The sequence below is a fragment of the Panthera onca genome, chromosome A1, assembly GCF_046562875.1.
Source record: "Panthera onca isolate mPanOnc1 chromosome A1, mPanOnc1 haplotype 2, whole genome shotgun sequence".
NCBI classification, from domain to species: Eukaryota; Metazoa; Chordata; class Mammalia; order Carnivora; family Felidae; genus Panthera; species Panthera onca.
This window is the reverse complement of record NC_138339.1, coordinates 204,902,462-204,917,808: the sequence shown is the minus strand read 5'-3', so window position 1 is coordinate 204,917,808 and position 15,347 is coordinate 204,902,462. Positions and strand designations below refer to the sequence as shown.

General features: G+C 35.5%; 1 protein-coding gene across 5 annotated transcripts in view; it reads right to left on the bottom strand.

Moving 5' to 3' along the window:
- Positions 1–15,347, bottom strand: part of DIAPH3 (diaphanous related formin 3) — a 516,220-nt gene that overhangs the window by 202,196 nt on the left and 298,677 nt on the right. For 3 of the 5 annotated variants that reach the window (XR_013550080.2, XM_078433000.2, XM_078433016.2), the window contains 2 exons: positions 11,327–11,450; positions 3,432–3,597 (listed from right to left, as the gene is read on the bottom strand). Coding sequence is in view for 4 of the 5 variants with exons in the window: in XM_078433000.2 (XP_078289126.1) it covers positions 3,432–3,597; positions 11,327–11,450 (290 nt within the window). In the remaining variant the exon portion in view is untranslated. Of the gene's footprint in view, positions 1–3,431; positions 3,601–11,326; positions 11,451–15,347 lie in introns of all 5 variants that reach the window. The other 2 variants (XM_078433008.2, XM_078433019.2) reach the window with 1 other exon arrangement.

Sequence of the window (15,347 nt, the reverse complement as noted above, 5' to 3'; positions counted from 1 at the left end):
GTGAAGTTAGCAGGATTTCCAAAGTTGAATGGTGAGGAATTAAATAGCAATGTAAGGGACCAGGGATTTGAGAAAATAAAACATTTGTCAAAAAATTTTGCCAATATTGATATGTGATCTTTAAAAATATGCACTGTCTAAAATTCAAGCAGTATAACTATATTTACCAGAAAGAAAGGAAGAATAAAATTTGTGTGCCAAATTGTATCACCTTGGTATAGCCACTTTGCTTCTATAGTCTCCTTTATGTTTATTTTTACCCTAAAGATTATTTCCTCTCCAAATTACTCATTTAAATGAAATATATTTTTTATATTTAGCTCTAAGGAGGTTAGTTTAGGACAGTGTGCATATGTATATATGACAACAGTTACTTCTAGGACCCATGTGAACTCTGAAATACACACAAAGTACAGCTGTCACTCTATTACCCTCCTTTTTTTGAACCCTTCTCCAATCAAACACTTCCTCACTCTTCCACCATTAGTAACACTAATGCCAAGTTATCCCCACAACACCCAAAGCCCTCTAATCCTACTAGATCTTAGGAAGATTTTGAATTAGACTTGATTCAAATGTCAGTCTGAATGCTTAAAAACAGTATGGCCTAGATTTCATTTTTTAAACCCTTTCAGTGCCAGTGTTCTTATTTGTAAAATGGAACACAAGCTATAAACAAGGGAGGGAGCACCGCACAGCATTTAATTACACAGGCTCTTGGAGGAAGGCTGTATGGGTACAAATTCTAGTTCCACCATTTTATAGCTAAAAAACATTGAGCCAGATATGTTCCATCTCTGTACCTCGGTTTCTTCATTTGCCTCAGAGAGAATGTAACAGTGAAAGATGGAGAATTATTATGAAGACTGACTGAGATAATATACATAAGGCATCTGGAAGAATGTCTGGTTCATGGAATACTCAATATATGATGGGTATTATTACTTCGTATATCTATTTTATACCTTTATAACATAACTGTGTCAGGAGTCCCCAAGACCACCCTCACATTTGATCATTTGTTGGGAGGACTTAGAACTCAGAAAAGCTATTGTACTCATGGTTACAGTTTATTACAGTGAAAGGACACAGATTAAAATCACCATAGGCTTCTCCCAGAGGAGTTCCATTATGACATATGAAGTATTGCCTACTAGGAAAGCTCTCTCATTCCTTGATGTCAAGAGTTTTTGTTGGAAAAAAACATGTATGCCTGGACCTTCCACATGGACCACCTTAGCTACTCAGCCTCTAGCCTCCTATAGAGGACAAACCAAACAGGATAGCCCAGGGCTTCAGGTGAACAAAAACAGGTACTCACTGCAAATCACATTTCTAGCAAAAACCATCTAGTTTGGTCCAAGGCCCCAAGCAGACAAATATCCCTATGAGACAGGGTATTCCAAGAGCTAACGGGTTATCTCCCAGGAACCAGTGGAGGACTGGTTCCAGGTTTGAAACACCTCAAGCTTACTGAGTTAACCCTTCACTGCATACTAATTTATTAAACGACTACCATGTGCAAGGAACTGTGATAAATACTTAGTATATATTAGCTAGCTTAATGAACACTTTTATGAGAAAGGAATTAATATTTCCATTTACAGATATGGAAACTGAAACTCAGGAAGGTTATATCAGTTCATGGTCATATAACTAGTGTGGAATCCAAACCCAGCTCTCCCAGACTGCAGAGCCTTTGCGACTTACACTAAGGCATAAAATATTTTAAAGTTAAAATACCATATTGTACAATTTATCACATATATAGGCCCACAATAAATATATTTGTCAATCAAATCCAGTTCTTCTACTTGTGATAGTGAAAAACTAAAGAATCATTTTGAATTTGTGGAAGGAACAAACTAAAGCTATGAGCAAATGTATATGTACCATAGACCAGTGTTCCTTTGAAATACTGAGGCTTTAAATGTCCATCAACTGATGAATGGATAAAGAAACTGTGGTTTATATACACAATGGAATACTACTTGGCAATGAGAAAGAATGAAATATGGCCTTTTGTAGCAATGTGCATGAAAATGGAGAGTGTAATACTAAGTGAAATAAGTCATACAGAGAAAGATACCATGTTTTCACTTTCATGTGGATCCTGAGAAACTTAACAGAAGACCATGGGGGAGGGGAAGGGAAAAAAAAAAAAAGAGAGGGAGAGAGCCAAACCATAAGAGACTCTTAAAAACTGAGAACTGAGGGTTGATGGGGGGTGGGATGGAGGGAGGGCGGGTAATGGGTACTGAGGAGGGCACCTGTTGGGATGAGCACTGGGTGTTGTATGGAAACCAATTTGAGAATAAATTTCATATTAAAAAAAATAAATACTGAGGTTTAAAAAAATTTTTTTTAATGTTTATTTTTGAGAGAGAAAGACAGAGCCTGAGCAGGGGACGGGCAGAGAGAGAGGGAGACACAGAATATGAAGCAGGCTCCAGGCTCTGAGTTCTCAGCATAGGGCCCGATGCAGGGCTCAAACTCATGAACCATGAGATCAGGACCTGAGCCAAAGTCAGACGTTTAACCGACTGAGCCACCCAGGTGCTCCTGAAATACTGAGTTTTTATTAAAAGACTATCTCATCTTAACAAAGTCCAATAACTTCAGCAATAAAGTTTTCCTTAGAGTAAAAAGAACAACTTCTTTAAGCTTAAGCCTTTTCTTTTTTCCTTACCCTTCGAAACTTTTTAATCCCCACAAACATTTGCTGAAATAGAGAAATGACTTACCCATCTATTAAGAATAACATAATTTTTTGTTGCAGAATTGTATCACCATTTTCCCCAGGGAGGCAACAATGCTTTCTCACTTTAATATGTGTGTGGTTTTTTTTCCTCATCTAATCAGCTAATACTTTTCAAAAGATCTTTTTAATGCCTAAATGAAAGGATTCCACATCAAAGACCTGACCTCCCTATTAAAGTATCTAAAGGAAACCCTAGGAATCTAAAATCCATTCAAAGGCAAATCACAGGTAGCTTATTGTACAATGCATTAAGAAAAGAAAAGGAAAATAAGAAGCTTCATAAGAGCTTCAGGGAATTTGGTAAAATTACACCACAAAATACAAATTGATCTCAAGTATAAAGAAACAAATTCATAGCCAAAAACGTATTACAAAAGTGCTCTGTAATCAGCCAGGAGGGGAGTCTTTATGAGAAACTTCAGAATTTGTCATATTTTCAATCAAAATTTCTGATTACAGCTTAATGTTGGGAAGGCAAAAAAGAGAACAAACCACATATTTTTCAATAGATTTAAAATCTGAAATTTTTAAAGCTAACTTTCAACATGGGGAAAGGTAGGTTTTATTACCGACAGCAATACTGGAATAAAGTAACGAAATGAAAGTAAAAACTGATGAGATATATAGACACAAATACTTTCTTAAAAAAAAATTAAACATTTTAACATACCATGAATGTGGTTCTGAAGTTATTCAAGTCATTAAAAAAGTCTTCCACAGACACCTTCTTCACATCAATGGCGTAGTATCCCATCACACTCTGGTATAACGTTTCCATGTTTTCGTGTAACTTTACAAGTTTCCCGTATTGTTCTTTTGCACTGATAACAAAGCTGTATCTTAGAGTTAAGGGATTCTGAAATTTACAAAGTAATGTTTTAGGAAAAAAAAAATACCCTGTGAATCCAATGTTTGAATTATTTTAGTCACTATTACACATCTCCAAAATGCCAAAATTACCTCTAACAGGTCACTGTTCTCAAAACTCAATCTATCCTGTACGACAGTAAAATCTTAACACCAATCTCTAATTAACTCCGGCCAAATTATCAGAAAAGTTAAATATTTATTTTTTTTATATTTCTTTTTGACAATTGAGTCCATGGAAATTATACTTCCAGTGTATGTATGTACGTTAGTCACATCATTCAATATGATTTAAATTATAGCTCAGTGTCTGATATTGAGTAATTTCAATGATATTGAAATCAACCACATGGGTGCTGAACACAGCAGTTAAACTGGATGCCCGATGTCAATTTCCAGCTCCCGCACTTGGTGGTTGCCTGTGGGCACATGCCTTAATCTCTCTGGGCTAGGACTTCCTCATCTGTAAAATGGGAATAAGAATATCATCCATTTCACAGGGCTGCTGTGAGGATTAAACAAGTTAATAATTCAAAATTCTTAGAAAAATGAATAGCATTTTGTAGTACATGTAAATCCCTTTTATTTTTATTGCTTTTTGGGTTATATATGTGGTTCTAAAGTCCATCAAAAAATAAATTAAGAGTTACATTAAAAACTTCAAATATTAGGGGCGCCTGGGTGGCTCGGTCGGTTGAGCGTCCGACTTCGGCTCAGGTCATGATCTCACGGTCCGTGGGTTCAAGCCCCGTGTCGGGCTCTGTGCTGACAGCTCAGAGCCTGAAGCCTGTTTCAGATTCTGTGTCTCCCTCTCTCTGTGACCCTCCCCCGTTCATGCTCTGTCTCTCTCTGTCTCAAAAATAAATAAACGTTACAAAAATTAAAAAAAAAAAAAACTTCAAATATTACAGAACTTCATGTTTTAAATTCTCCTTTGGAAAACTGGGAAGTGATTTATTTTATGCATTGCATCATCTAAAATTATGATCTGGCACATACACATACAGAAATATTCTCTTCTCATTTATGACAACACAGTTCAAAACACACTGATTTTCAGAAGACTAACAGTGTGAATGTTGCAGTGGCATTAGAAAACATTTTCTAAACAAACCATAGAATTTCCTTTGTGGTGTGACAAATTGCTAATGCAGTTAGATATACCATACTTCATTCTGAAAAGATGACTCTGTTAGAGCATCATTCATAATCGTCTATGGCTCCTTTAAACTGGGACATTTAAAGAAATGGAATATACAGAATTAAGCTTATCCAAGCCATTTTATTGTCTCTGACTAATGCAAAAAAATAAAGATGTTAGTATATTTTTAAATTTTTAAATATTTGTTTAGTTATCTGTTTTTGGGGGGAGAGGCAGAGAGAGGGAGAGAAAAAAATCCCAACCAGGCTCTGCACTGTCTGCACAGAGCCTAATGCAGGGCTTGATCCCACAAAGTGTGGGATCATGAGCTGAGCCAAAATCAAGAGTCGGACACTCAACCAACTGAGCCACCCAGGTGCCCCAGTATACATATATTTTTTTAAAGTCAGTAATAAGAATAACTAGATTCGTACCAAGAAAAGAAAACCAAAAAAGGAATTTTTATAAACAAAAAAAAAAAAAAAAAAAAAAAAAAAAGATTTTCCACAATTTCGAAAGATAACGGTTTCCTCTGGTCAGAGTATTCCCCGATGGAAGATAAAATAAGGAAACTGATCTCGGCCTTTCATTTTGAGAAAGGAAGACTGAGAAAGAAAGAGGCAGCATTGCTGTTAGATGGGTGGTGAAATCCAGGGGGGCATGGAAAATTTCTAATAATTAGAGCCCAACCTCCCCAAAAAAAGGCATTCCAGTCCATCACGGCTCACTTGTAGCCATGTCTGGGGTCAGTCCACAGATTACTTACTGCCCTTCTATGCTGGTTATTTCTCCCTCTCTGCACCCCCCAGACTATGCCCTGCTTACTTTTATATTTAGCATTTTAGGGGAAAAAAAGAGTATACTAAATATAGGAGTCTGGATTCTAATGAAAGGGTTGATACTTTTTTCAAATAACCTTAAGAATATCTATAGACCTTTCTGTAGTCCAGTTTATATTCATCTGAGTAGCAAAATGCCTCCTTATATTTTCTAGAATCTAGATCATAATAGCAGCAGTGGCTGATGAATTTATATGTAGTATCATTTTTTAATGCTTGCATAAACAAAAGATTTTCTGTAATTACTCAAATCACAAAATCACAGGAAATTATAATACAGTCACACATGACAGATTTCCATACACTTTGTCTTATGAAATATCCATATTCATGAAATATTATAAAGCAAATGTATGTAAATTAAAAAATCACGTTTGAAACACATTCAGAAACTAATATTAAATGGACCATATGGTGATTCATTTGTAATGTGAAATAATCAGTCCTTCATTTATATAGTAAGGTCAGAAATCAACATTGGTTTATCTATTCAATCTATAAACTTTCACCTAAAATTATTTATGTCCCAGAGACAGACTATCTCCATATGGATTATTTATACATCCTTAACTCTTGTCTAAAAGAGAAACTGTTTTCTGCCTTTGCTCGCCCAAACCTATCATTCAAAGGTTCCTTCAATTATTCCTCTTCCACAAAGCCTTATTTTCTAATCTCTACAGTAAGAAGTTCGTTCCACTGAACACATAGCATTTGCAATCCATTGTACTCAGCTGGAACGGAGGGGAGTTTTCCCTTCTAGACCAATTCCTTGATAGCACTTTGCTCTTGCCACATTTCTAGAGGATGGCCACCTTGGACTGTCAGCCCCTTCTGCGGATGCTGTGTTCCACCTTCTCAGTACTTGTCTGCCACTACATTCGTGTCAATTACTCATCTCCCCCTAGAGAGTCATCAAATTTCCATCAGTGGGAAGGTAACAGCCTTTCTCAAAAGTGTGATGAAAGCCACAGAACTTCTATTCAAAAAAGTCCATCTCTATGCATTCACACACATACAATTTGGATGTAATGCTAAGAGTTAACAGAGTCCCTGAAAAGTAGTTTTGTTGGACAACATGTTAAGTAGGCTACGTTAGTGGGCGTTTCCAATTGTATGGTCCTAAAGCTACTCCTTGTCTTTCCCCTCACTGACTGCATAGTAAGGCTTTGCGTTTTAATTAAGAGGCACTTCACAAATATGAGTAATTTTATCCTGACACCTGCGAATACTCCCTTTCTCAAGAATCAGTTTGGTAAACAGGTTAAAACAAAGCTGTAAGTATTACCCAGTAACACTTTTTAAGATTTTCAAGTAGTAATCACAAGTTCATGAAACATCAGAAATAATATTAATACTATATTCTTAATAAAAGTACTACAATTCTATGTAAACATAAAAAAGATGTGATGGGAAAGAAAACCAAGAGTCAAAACCATGGAGATGACATGGTCTTGTTCTGACAGCTAGAGAGCTTTATAAGTTAATTTTCTTATCGTTGTTATCTAGAAAACAATTTGCTCCCAAGGGAAATGCAATGGAGCTTTGAATAACTGGAATTACCCACGAGAACGGTAAAATTGTGATTGAACAGAAACAATTTTGGAAATAGTCAAATTAATTCTCACTTTAAAATGATTGTCTGATAGGATAGAATAAATGATGACATTGATGAGGCACTCTACATCCCTATTGATGGGCTAGTCTCTCATTATGAGATGGTGAAACCACCCAGCACAACTACGTACTACATTTATTCTTACATCCTGCCCTCGTTATTGTGCTTCCCCCAACAAGGATATCTATTACTTCCATTAACACATCTTACAAGGACCAGCTCCAATCAGTCCTACATGCCTGATACCTTTTATAGATCTTCTTAAGTACTCGGGATCCAGCCAGGCAGCCAACCAGCTAGTCAGTAAGTATTCCCTAAGCTCCACTGCATCCCACTTTTCTGGGCAAGAGAGGAAACACTGGTTAACGAGGGAGGCAAAATCCCTGCTTTCATGAAACATACATTCGGGAGTGTAGTGACAGAATAAAGAAGTAAATGAATGAGATGTTCAGATAGTGGTAAGTATGATCATGAAGATAAAGGTCTGTGATATTAGACAGGGAAGTCCTGGCTAAGGGGACATCGCCTCAGACAGGGAGTCATCACTGTGAAAGGAGCTGTGAGCACCAAGCTGTGCAGCACCCTCTATAAGTGCAATAAGACCTCAGGGAAGGAAAAGATCATCGTCACTTTGGATGAGGACCAGGATATTTTAACCTGAGTTTTACAAGTCCCTTCAGAACAAGTTAAACGGAAGACAAGGAAGGAAGAAAGAGAGAAGAGAGAGAAGAGTAAGTCAACAGAAAAATCTGCCATGACAAACCACCCAATTACCCAAACTCCCACTCTTGCAAATAGACAGGTGTTACATGAGTTTACATTTCCCAGATCCCGTTCCTCTATTTTACTCTCTAACCACTGTTCAATTAAATAAAAATGTACTGAATTCCTTTACCTAAAAATGCTGTGTCTTATGCAGCATGGAATACAGATAAAAGACCTAAGCCCTTCAAGGAACTTATTAGGACAGTTTCGCCTCTACATAATACTTTCAAAAGCACCTAAAGCATTGATATATACTAGAACAACAAAAAAGAAAGTGTGAAAATTGAGTAGGACTGCAATGAACAAATTTAAAGACTATAACATGGGAAAAGGCAAGGAAACTGCAACATAAGTGGTAAAAAGTAAAAAAAAAAAATGAATGTCTGGCAAAACAATTTTTTTCTAAGAAACTCAGGAGGTGGGGTAGGAAGAGAAGAAAAGGTAAATAAATCCTTGTGCAGGGAGAACTTCAAGGGCAATGCTCTAGGATCTATTTGTTATTTTCCTTGACATATGAAATATTCCAGAATCTAAAGGTGAAAAGAAATGAACAGGTACTGCATGACACAAATCCTAGCATTTTCCGGATTTTCTCACATATAAGAGCTTAGTAAGTATGTGTACTTCACATGTAATAGTTTGCATATAACAATATTGGTGATCCTGCCTCAAATTCCTGTCACACATTTTTCAAGCAAATATTTACAGTGGAAATGGTTAACTCCAGTTGTATTTCTGACCCAAGTTTAGCAATTGTAAGGAAATATAAATATTACAAAAAGGGCAATGTGATATATATGAAATAACTGTACATGCATTTTAAAGGATATGCTAAATTCATATTTTTATACTCAGTATATGAAAGTAAAGAGAGTGCACTAAAAAAATAAAATTACAATATACTATAATTGAATGCTAACAGGGAAATTTCACATAACAAAATTATATCATTATAATTTAAAACAATTCAATTAACAGATTATTTAAGCTACTAAATCATGACTGTTTAAATATCTACTTGCATAAATGCATCCCTAACAACTTAGATAATACACATATTCTTTTAGAATTGGTTGGCGAACCCAACAATTTGACATGTTTCAACTAATAAGCACAAAAACTTAAAACATAAACAAAGTTAGAGCGTTAATAGCCCAAACTTCAGTTAAATACATTTTTATTCATTGTGCATTTTAGTTTCTGAATCCTTTCATTTTGTAAGATCTGATTAAGAAGCTCACAATTTGCCACTTTAATAAGATCTATATAAATCCATTTAATATTCAAAATGTGACTTGTTGTCAGTCCTAATTAAAGTAAACAAAGCTTTGCAATGAATGAATTTAATTACTTCGAAACTAGTATGTCTAACCAAGATGAAAAGCAAACCAGTGCAATCTAATCTCAGCAAAGAATATTTATGATTATAAGCTTTGTCAATAGCAAAGTGCACCAACTGTTCGTATATCTGACTTCCAAGAGATACATGAATGCTAATCAGTTCATTAGAGGCTTCTAGGTTGTGATATTTAGCGACAGGATGTAGTAGCTTTCTTGTCCATGGAGTATAATTGTACTCAGAATGAAAAATTGTTTCCAACAAAGCATCATCCTTCCTGTTTCTGATTTCCTGCTGGTTGCTTTTTATGAGCTGCATACCTTTCCAGAAGCCGACATCATTCAGCTTCTTGTGTCATATGAATACAAGTATGGATAGGTCCTGAGATCCTCTGCTGAGCAGGATTCTACCACCTTCCCTCTAAGCTCAGGAATTTATCTTAGTTTATAGGTTCTAGAAACCGGAGCCTCATAATTAGTATGCTCAAAGTGTATTACCAGAAACTGTATGCAGGCAAACCCTTTGCTAAAATGCATTCTCTCTATAGGGAACAATAAAAGTACTTCAATTAACAGTGCTTAATGATTAAAATAAACTGTCACATATGAATATTTTAACATGATAAAATGATGGAGGGAAAAAAGGCTAAGAATGATGAAACTAATGTAACTCTGCAATAAAAAATTTGTTTTAAAAAGCATACTTTGCCAAATGAGAAGGTGCTGCAAGAGTATTTTTTGATGGGTAAATACAGATTTCACCTTTGGTTTAAAAAAAAAAACAACCCTTCTCAAATGTAGCGATAATGGCACACTGCCTAATAAAAGAAGAAACTGGATGAGTAGGAAAGATATGAAAGGAAACAAACACATTAGCCTGAATTGATTGTTGCTGGAGTGCATTTTTATGATATTTCCCAAAAGAGACAGTGAACAAAGCTAAAATTGAACTAATTCACAATTAAACTGAAAGCATATACAATAAAATCTATGACAAACCAAATAATAATTTTGTGATTTGCTAAATCTCAGGGGAGAAGGCACAGAAAGAGGAAAAGCAGTTATTTTATTTCAACTATCTCAGTTTAAAATATGAGGAGTGTCTATTTATAAGAGCTCATTGGAAGTGGGTTATCCTTTCATATATAATTCTGAGGTCCATATGGGATTTTAATAATGCATTGTAGTAATACTTTATTATAACACAAAAGATATCAGTCTCTAATCTCATAGAATGGTTTGCAAAGCAACTCAACATTCATTTCAGGAAATTAAAAAAAAAGTTTATTACTTCAATTACTCATTAGAGAATAAGCCACAAAGTTAGTGAAACCAAAGATAATCGAATTCAAAAGAAACCTTTAAATTAAGCAGGACACAAGTCTCATTTATGTATATACATAATACACACATACACACGCACATATGTATATGCACATACACTGATACTAATTTGTGTTTGGAGAAGACCTGCATGAGTAGTGATCATGGCAAATTCCATTTTGATTTTGGAACTATGCAGTATTTCTAAATATCTTTAATATTAAAGTTTCTGGAATGAGATCATTCTTTATACCAACCCTTGAAATTAAGCTGACAAGTCATACCAGTTTATAAAATCTGCATATCTTTCCTGAAACATTTCAAAAGTATCTAAATCACATCCCGATATTAGATATCAAACTTCCTCAAACTGAGTTTTCATGTCCTTTCAATTTCTCATGAACATCACAATGAAACAGGGCAAATGGAAGGGAAAAGAGGAGAGAAAATGTCCAAATGGATACAAAGTGAAACAAAAAAAAGAATAGAAAGCAAAGTACATTTCTGTATCATTCATGATAGGCAAACACATTGATAAATTTCCCTGCAAGAAGGCAAAGGCTAAAACTGTTATCTGGCACTGTAGGATAAGCACTGGTTATGCAAATATACCTACATCATTAAATAAATTGTAACTCTAGTTGACTAGTGAGTTATTTAGATATCAGAAGGATATGGACATCTTTGTCAGAAACTTATCATGCAAGTCCTCAGGAGGGGGAAAGGTTTCCAAATCTTTCTCAAGCTGTTGAAGCTGCCTTCCCATCTGCTTCAAATTCTTTTCCAGCGTTTCTACAGAGACTAAAAGAGAGTATATTAAATGACTTGAAAGGACAAAATTATAATATATAAAAGGTAAAACACTCTAGGAACAAAATATTTGTGAAAAACCTTCCAATAATAAAGAAAGAAAATTCACTATACTAGAGGTAAACTAAATTTCACTTTTTAAAAAGCTTTTGATATTTAAAGGCAAATATAAAGGAAATTTCATATTTTTTTTAAAAAGAAGATGGAATTTAGGAAATGCTCACATGAACAAACTACATTTAATAAGTAAGTTTTGTTGAAAATTAGAGCCCTTGACCTCAACAAACACTACAAAAGAATCCATCTATTCAGAAAAAGAGGCAAAGAAAGACTTTTAAACATAAACCAATTTCAATGCAGTTTTCACATTTTTCAAAATCATGATCTCTTGAGAGGAAACAATCAGTGCATGGAAAAGACAGGGACAAGGATGCTCTATTGCCCAAGCTCATCTACAATAGGAATGAAAAGGTATCAGAAGCTACTTGAGCAACACATGGAACAAATATCACATCTTCTTTATTGGTACCCTGAGCACAATCTGTGTTTATTATCTAATGACAATCTCTCTTCTTCGACTTAAAGTTGCTCTCACTGTGCACATGAAGGAACTAACGGTAGATCAGGGACCAAGGCACTATCAAAATGTATTGGTCGCCCAGTAAGACATTTAAGAATCATTACCTGAAATCTTTTTTTTTAAGTTTGTTTATTTTTGAGAGAAAGAGAGACAGAGTACGACCAGGGGAGGGGCAGAGACAGAGGGAGACACAGAATCCGAAGCAGGCTCCAGGCTCTGAGCTGTCAGCACAGAGCCCGACGTGGGACTCAAACTCACCAACAGTGAGATCATGACCTGAGCCAAAGTCAGACCCTTAACTGACTGAGCCACCCAGGCACCCCCAGCATTACCTAAAATCTATGCATAATTTTAGATGACATCAAGAATTAACAATATATAAAGATATAGCGACCCAAACCAAATGTTTGGGTTCAGATGAATTTTGGTTAAAACTTCCTTTTACTTCCCATCAGTGTGAAGTATATGAAATGATGCTTAAAAATACATATAATAATTCTAGGCATACAGCCATTTTTAGGCTTCCAATTAATCCTGAGGAATGGATATAAGTCAGGTTTCACCTGTAAGAATGGGCATATCTTTGAAAGTAACCTGAATGCCCAACAAATGGGACTGAGTTAAAAAATATTTATAAATCTCTATATACAAATATACATATAAATAAATATATATGGTTATAGTCTTAGTTCCATAAAGTGGAATGGAAGGGAAGCATGAAAAATCATATTGCGTAAGAATATGGAGTTTTGTTTTTTAAACTAGCTGTATATAAAATAACATTTGTTATTCTATTCATAGCTTTTAATATAATATTCTAATATTCTGTTATATTAATAGCTGTTAATAAAACCTTAACGTATTTTGTTGCAAAATCAATTAGCGGGCTAATTTTCCGATACAATGTTTTCAGTGAATGAATTCTTCAGAGAGCCACATGTAATGTTTGTGCCCAAAGAGCAGCAATATGTTAACCTTTGGCTCCCACTGTAGTGAAGCCATTGTGAAGTTATACTGACGCATATTTTCTCATTAGTTTTTTGCCACTCATGTTTCCCCTCTCTGTCAGTCTTAAATATAAGACAATAACGCACAAGAGTACATAAAATATTTCTGTCATGACAGCACTTAGTGTATTAATTAATTCTTTCTATTTAACTCAAATACCCAAATCTTTGCTGTACATTACTCATGATGGTAACACATGATTCCTAGGCTATGCTCTTTTAATTTTATGTCTGTTTGTCAATTATTCACAACCAAGACATCCCTTTAATTAGGCCTAGGGTGTTTCATTTACTCTTCTCATTTCCAATTTTTTTTTTTTTTTTTTTTTTTGCTTCTTTCAAAGTTCTCTATCTGAACTACAAGAAGAGATTCCTTTTGCTTTCCTAGTCTATTTGATCTCTCTTCTAACATTTCATTAGCATTTCCCCTATCACTTCTCAAGAAATCTTACAGGTGGTTCAGTCATTTTTATACATCCTTAAGCTGTGAAACTTCCCATTAAATAAATACAAGTTCAAAAACACATAAAATCATTTTGAGTAAATATGTGCTCAGAACAGTTTATAAACTGTATAATAACTTTGCGCTATAAATCAGATTAAAAAAAAAGCATATTAGCAGCATAATATTAGTAGTCATAGTCCTAATGTGGTAGGACAGTAGCAATGGCTAAAATTTATTAAGTGTCCTGAGGTCCTTTCTGAAGTGTTTTCCATTGATTTTTAAAATCCTCACAAGATAATCATGAAATAGATATTGTTATTATCCCATTTTACAGATCACATTTTATAGATGACTAAATCAGAGTTGAGGAAAAGTCAAACAATTAAAAGTAGTGAGGTCACAATTTGAACTAAGGCAATTAAATTCTAGACTTGATTTTTAACTGTTTTGCTATACAGAAAATACTTTATTTTTACAACTACTACCTGTCAGTAACTACGTTTAAGTACACGGATGTAGTTTTCACATAATGACTTTCTTATATTCTCGCCTAGTACAATTACATATGGCCAAGCCCAGGGGAATAGATGTAAGTATTCTGGGCGGATGGCTGTATGACAGATAGATATGCTACCATATTTTTTAAATGAACATTTAAATTTAATGTGTTAACACACCATTGAACAAAACCACGTACTTAAAATACTATGTTTTACTCCACTAATCCAATTTATTATACATACACATATTTGGGAAATACCTAGAGAAAGGACAAGTAAGTCTAAGCTTCCAATGTAACAAAAAGCACAAGGCAAACATTGGGAGGGGACACAGATTATTTCTTTTTTTTTTTTTTTTTTCCCTTGACAACTAATCCATCATTCTGTCAATCTCAGATTCTGACACCAATTGGGTAATCTTCCACTTCAATTCTGACACTAACTACCTAGAGTTAATGCGGACCCCCACAGGCTTAAGGACTCAGCTCCAGGATACTGCCCTCACTTCAGAAGACCATCACAAGTCCCAGGGACCACCCATCACCCACGCTTCTGACTAACTAGCTATAGATTCAGGGGTTCCCGTGCCCCCCCTCCTGCTTATTTTCCATAATTTGATGTTTTACAGAATTCAAAGTACCAAACCTGCTATTACAGTTTTATTGTAAAGGACGCAATTCAGGAAGAGCCAAAGGGAAGATAAACACAAAGAACGGGGGTGGAGGGTAGTACAGAGTCTGCATGGTTTCTATGGGCATACCCCAGCACATCAATCTGTTTCCAAAACAGAAGCTTCCCCTCAGCCTCACTGCTTCAGAGTTCTTACTGAAGCTTTGTTACACAGGCATGATTGATCAAATCATTGGCCATCAGTGACTCAAGTCTATCTCTAGTCCCTTTCCCCTCCCTGGAGGTCACAGGGTAGACTGACAATTCTAACCCTGTAATCACAGACTTGTCGCCTCTGGTGACCAGTCCCCCATCCTGAAGCTGTCTAGGGTCCTCCCCCCCCCCCCCCCCATCTACCTGAGTCATCTCATTAGCATACAAAATAGGCTCTTATCACTTAAGAAATTCCAACAATTTCAGGTGCTCTATACCAGGAATCTGGAAAATGACCAAACACATATTTTTAAATATACCATATGGGTATATAGAAGTGCATGTCTGGAGAGAAGGCAGAACTCCAGTACCTGTGAGGAAGTATAAAAAAAACAAAAAAACAAAAACAAAAAAAAGTACATTTTGATTCATGAGCTGTGTTGCTCCCAGCTGTCTAACAGCCTGGGTCGCCCTCCGAAAAGCCATCCCAATGAGTGATGAGCACTTCCCAGTGGGAGGAGAAAAAGGCTTAAG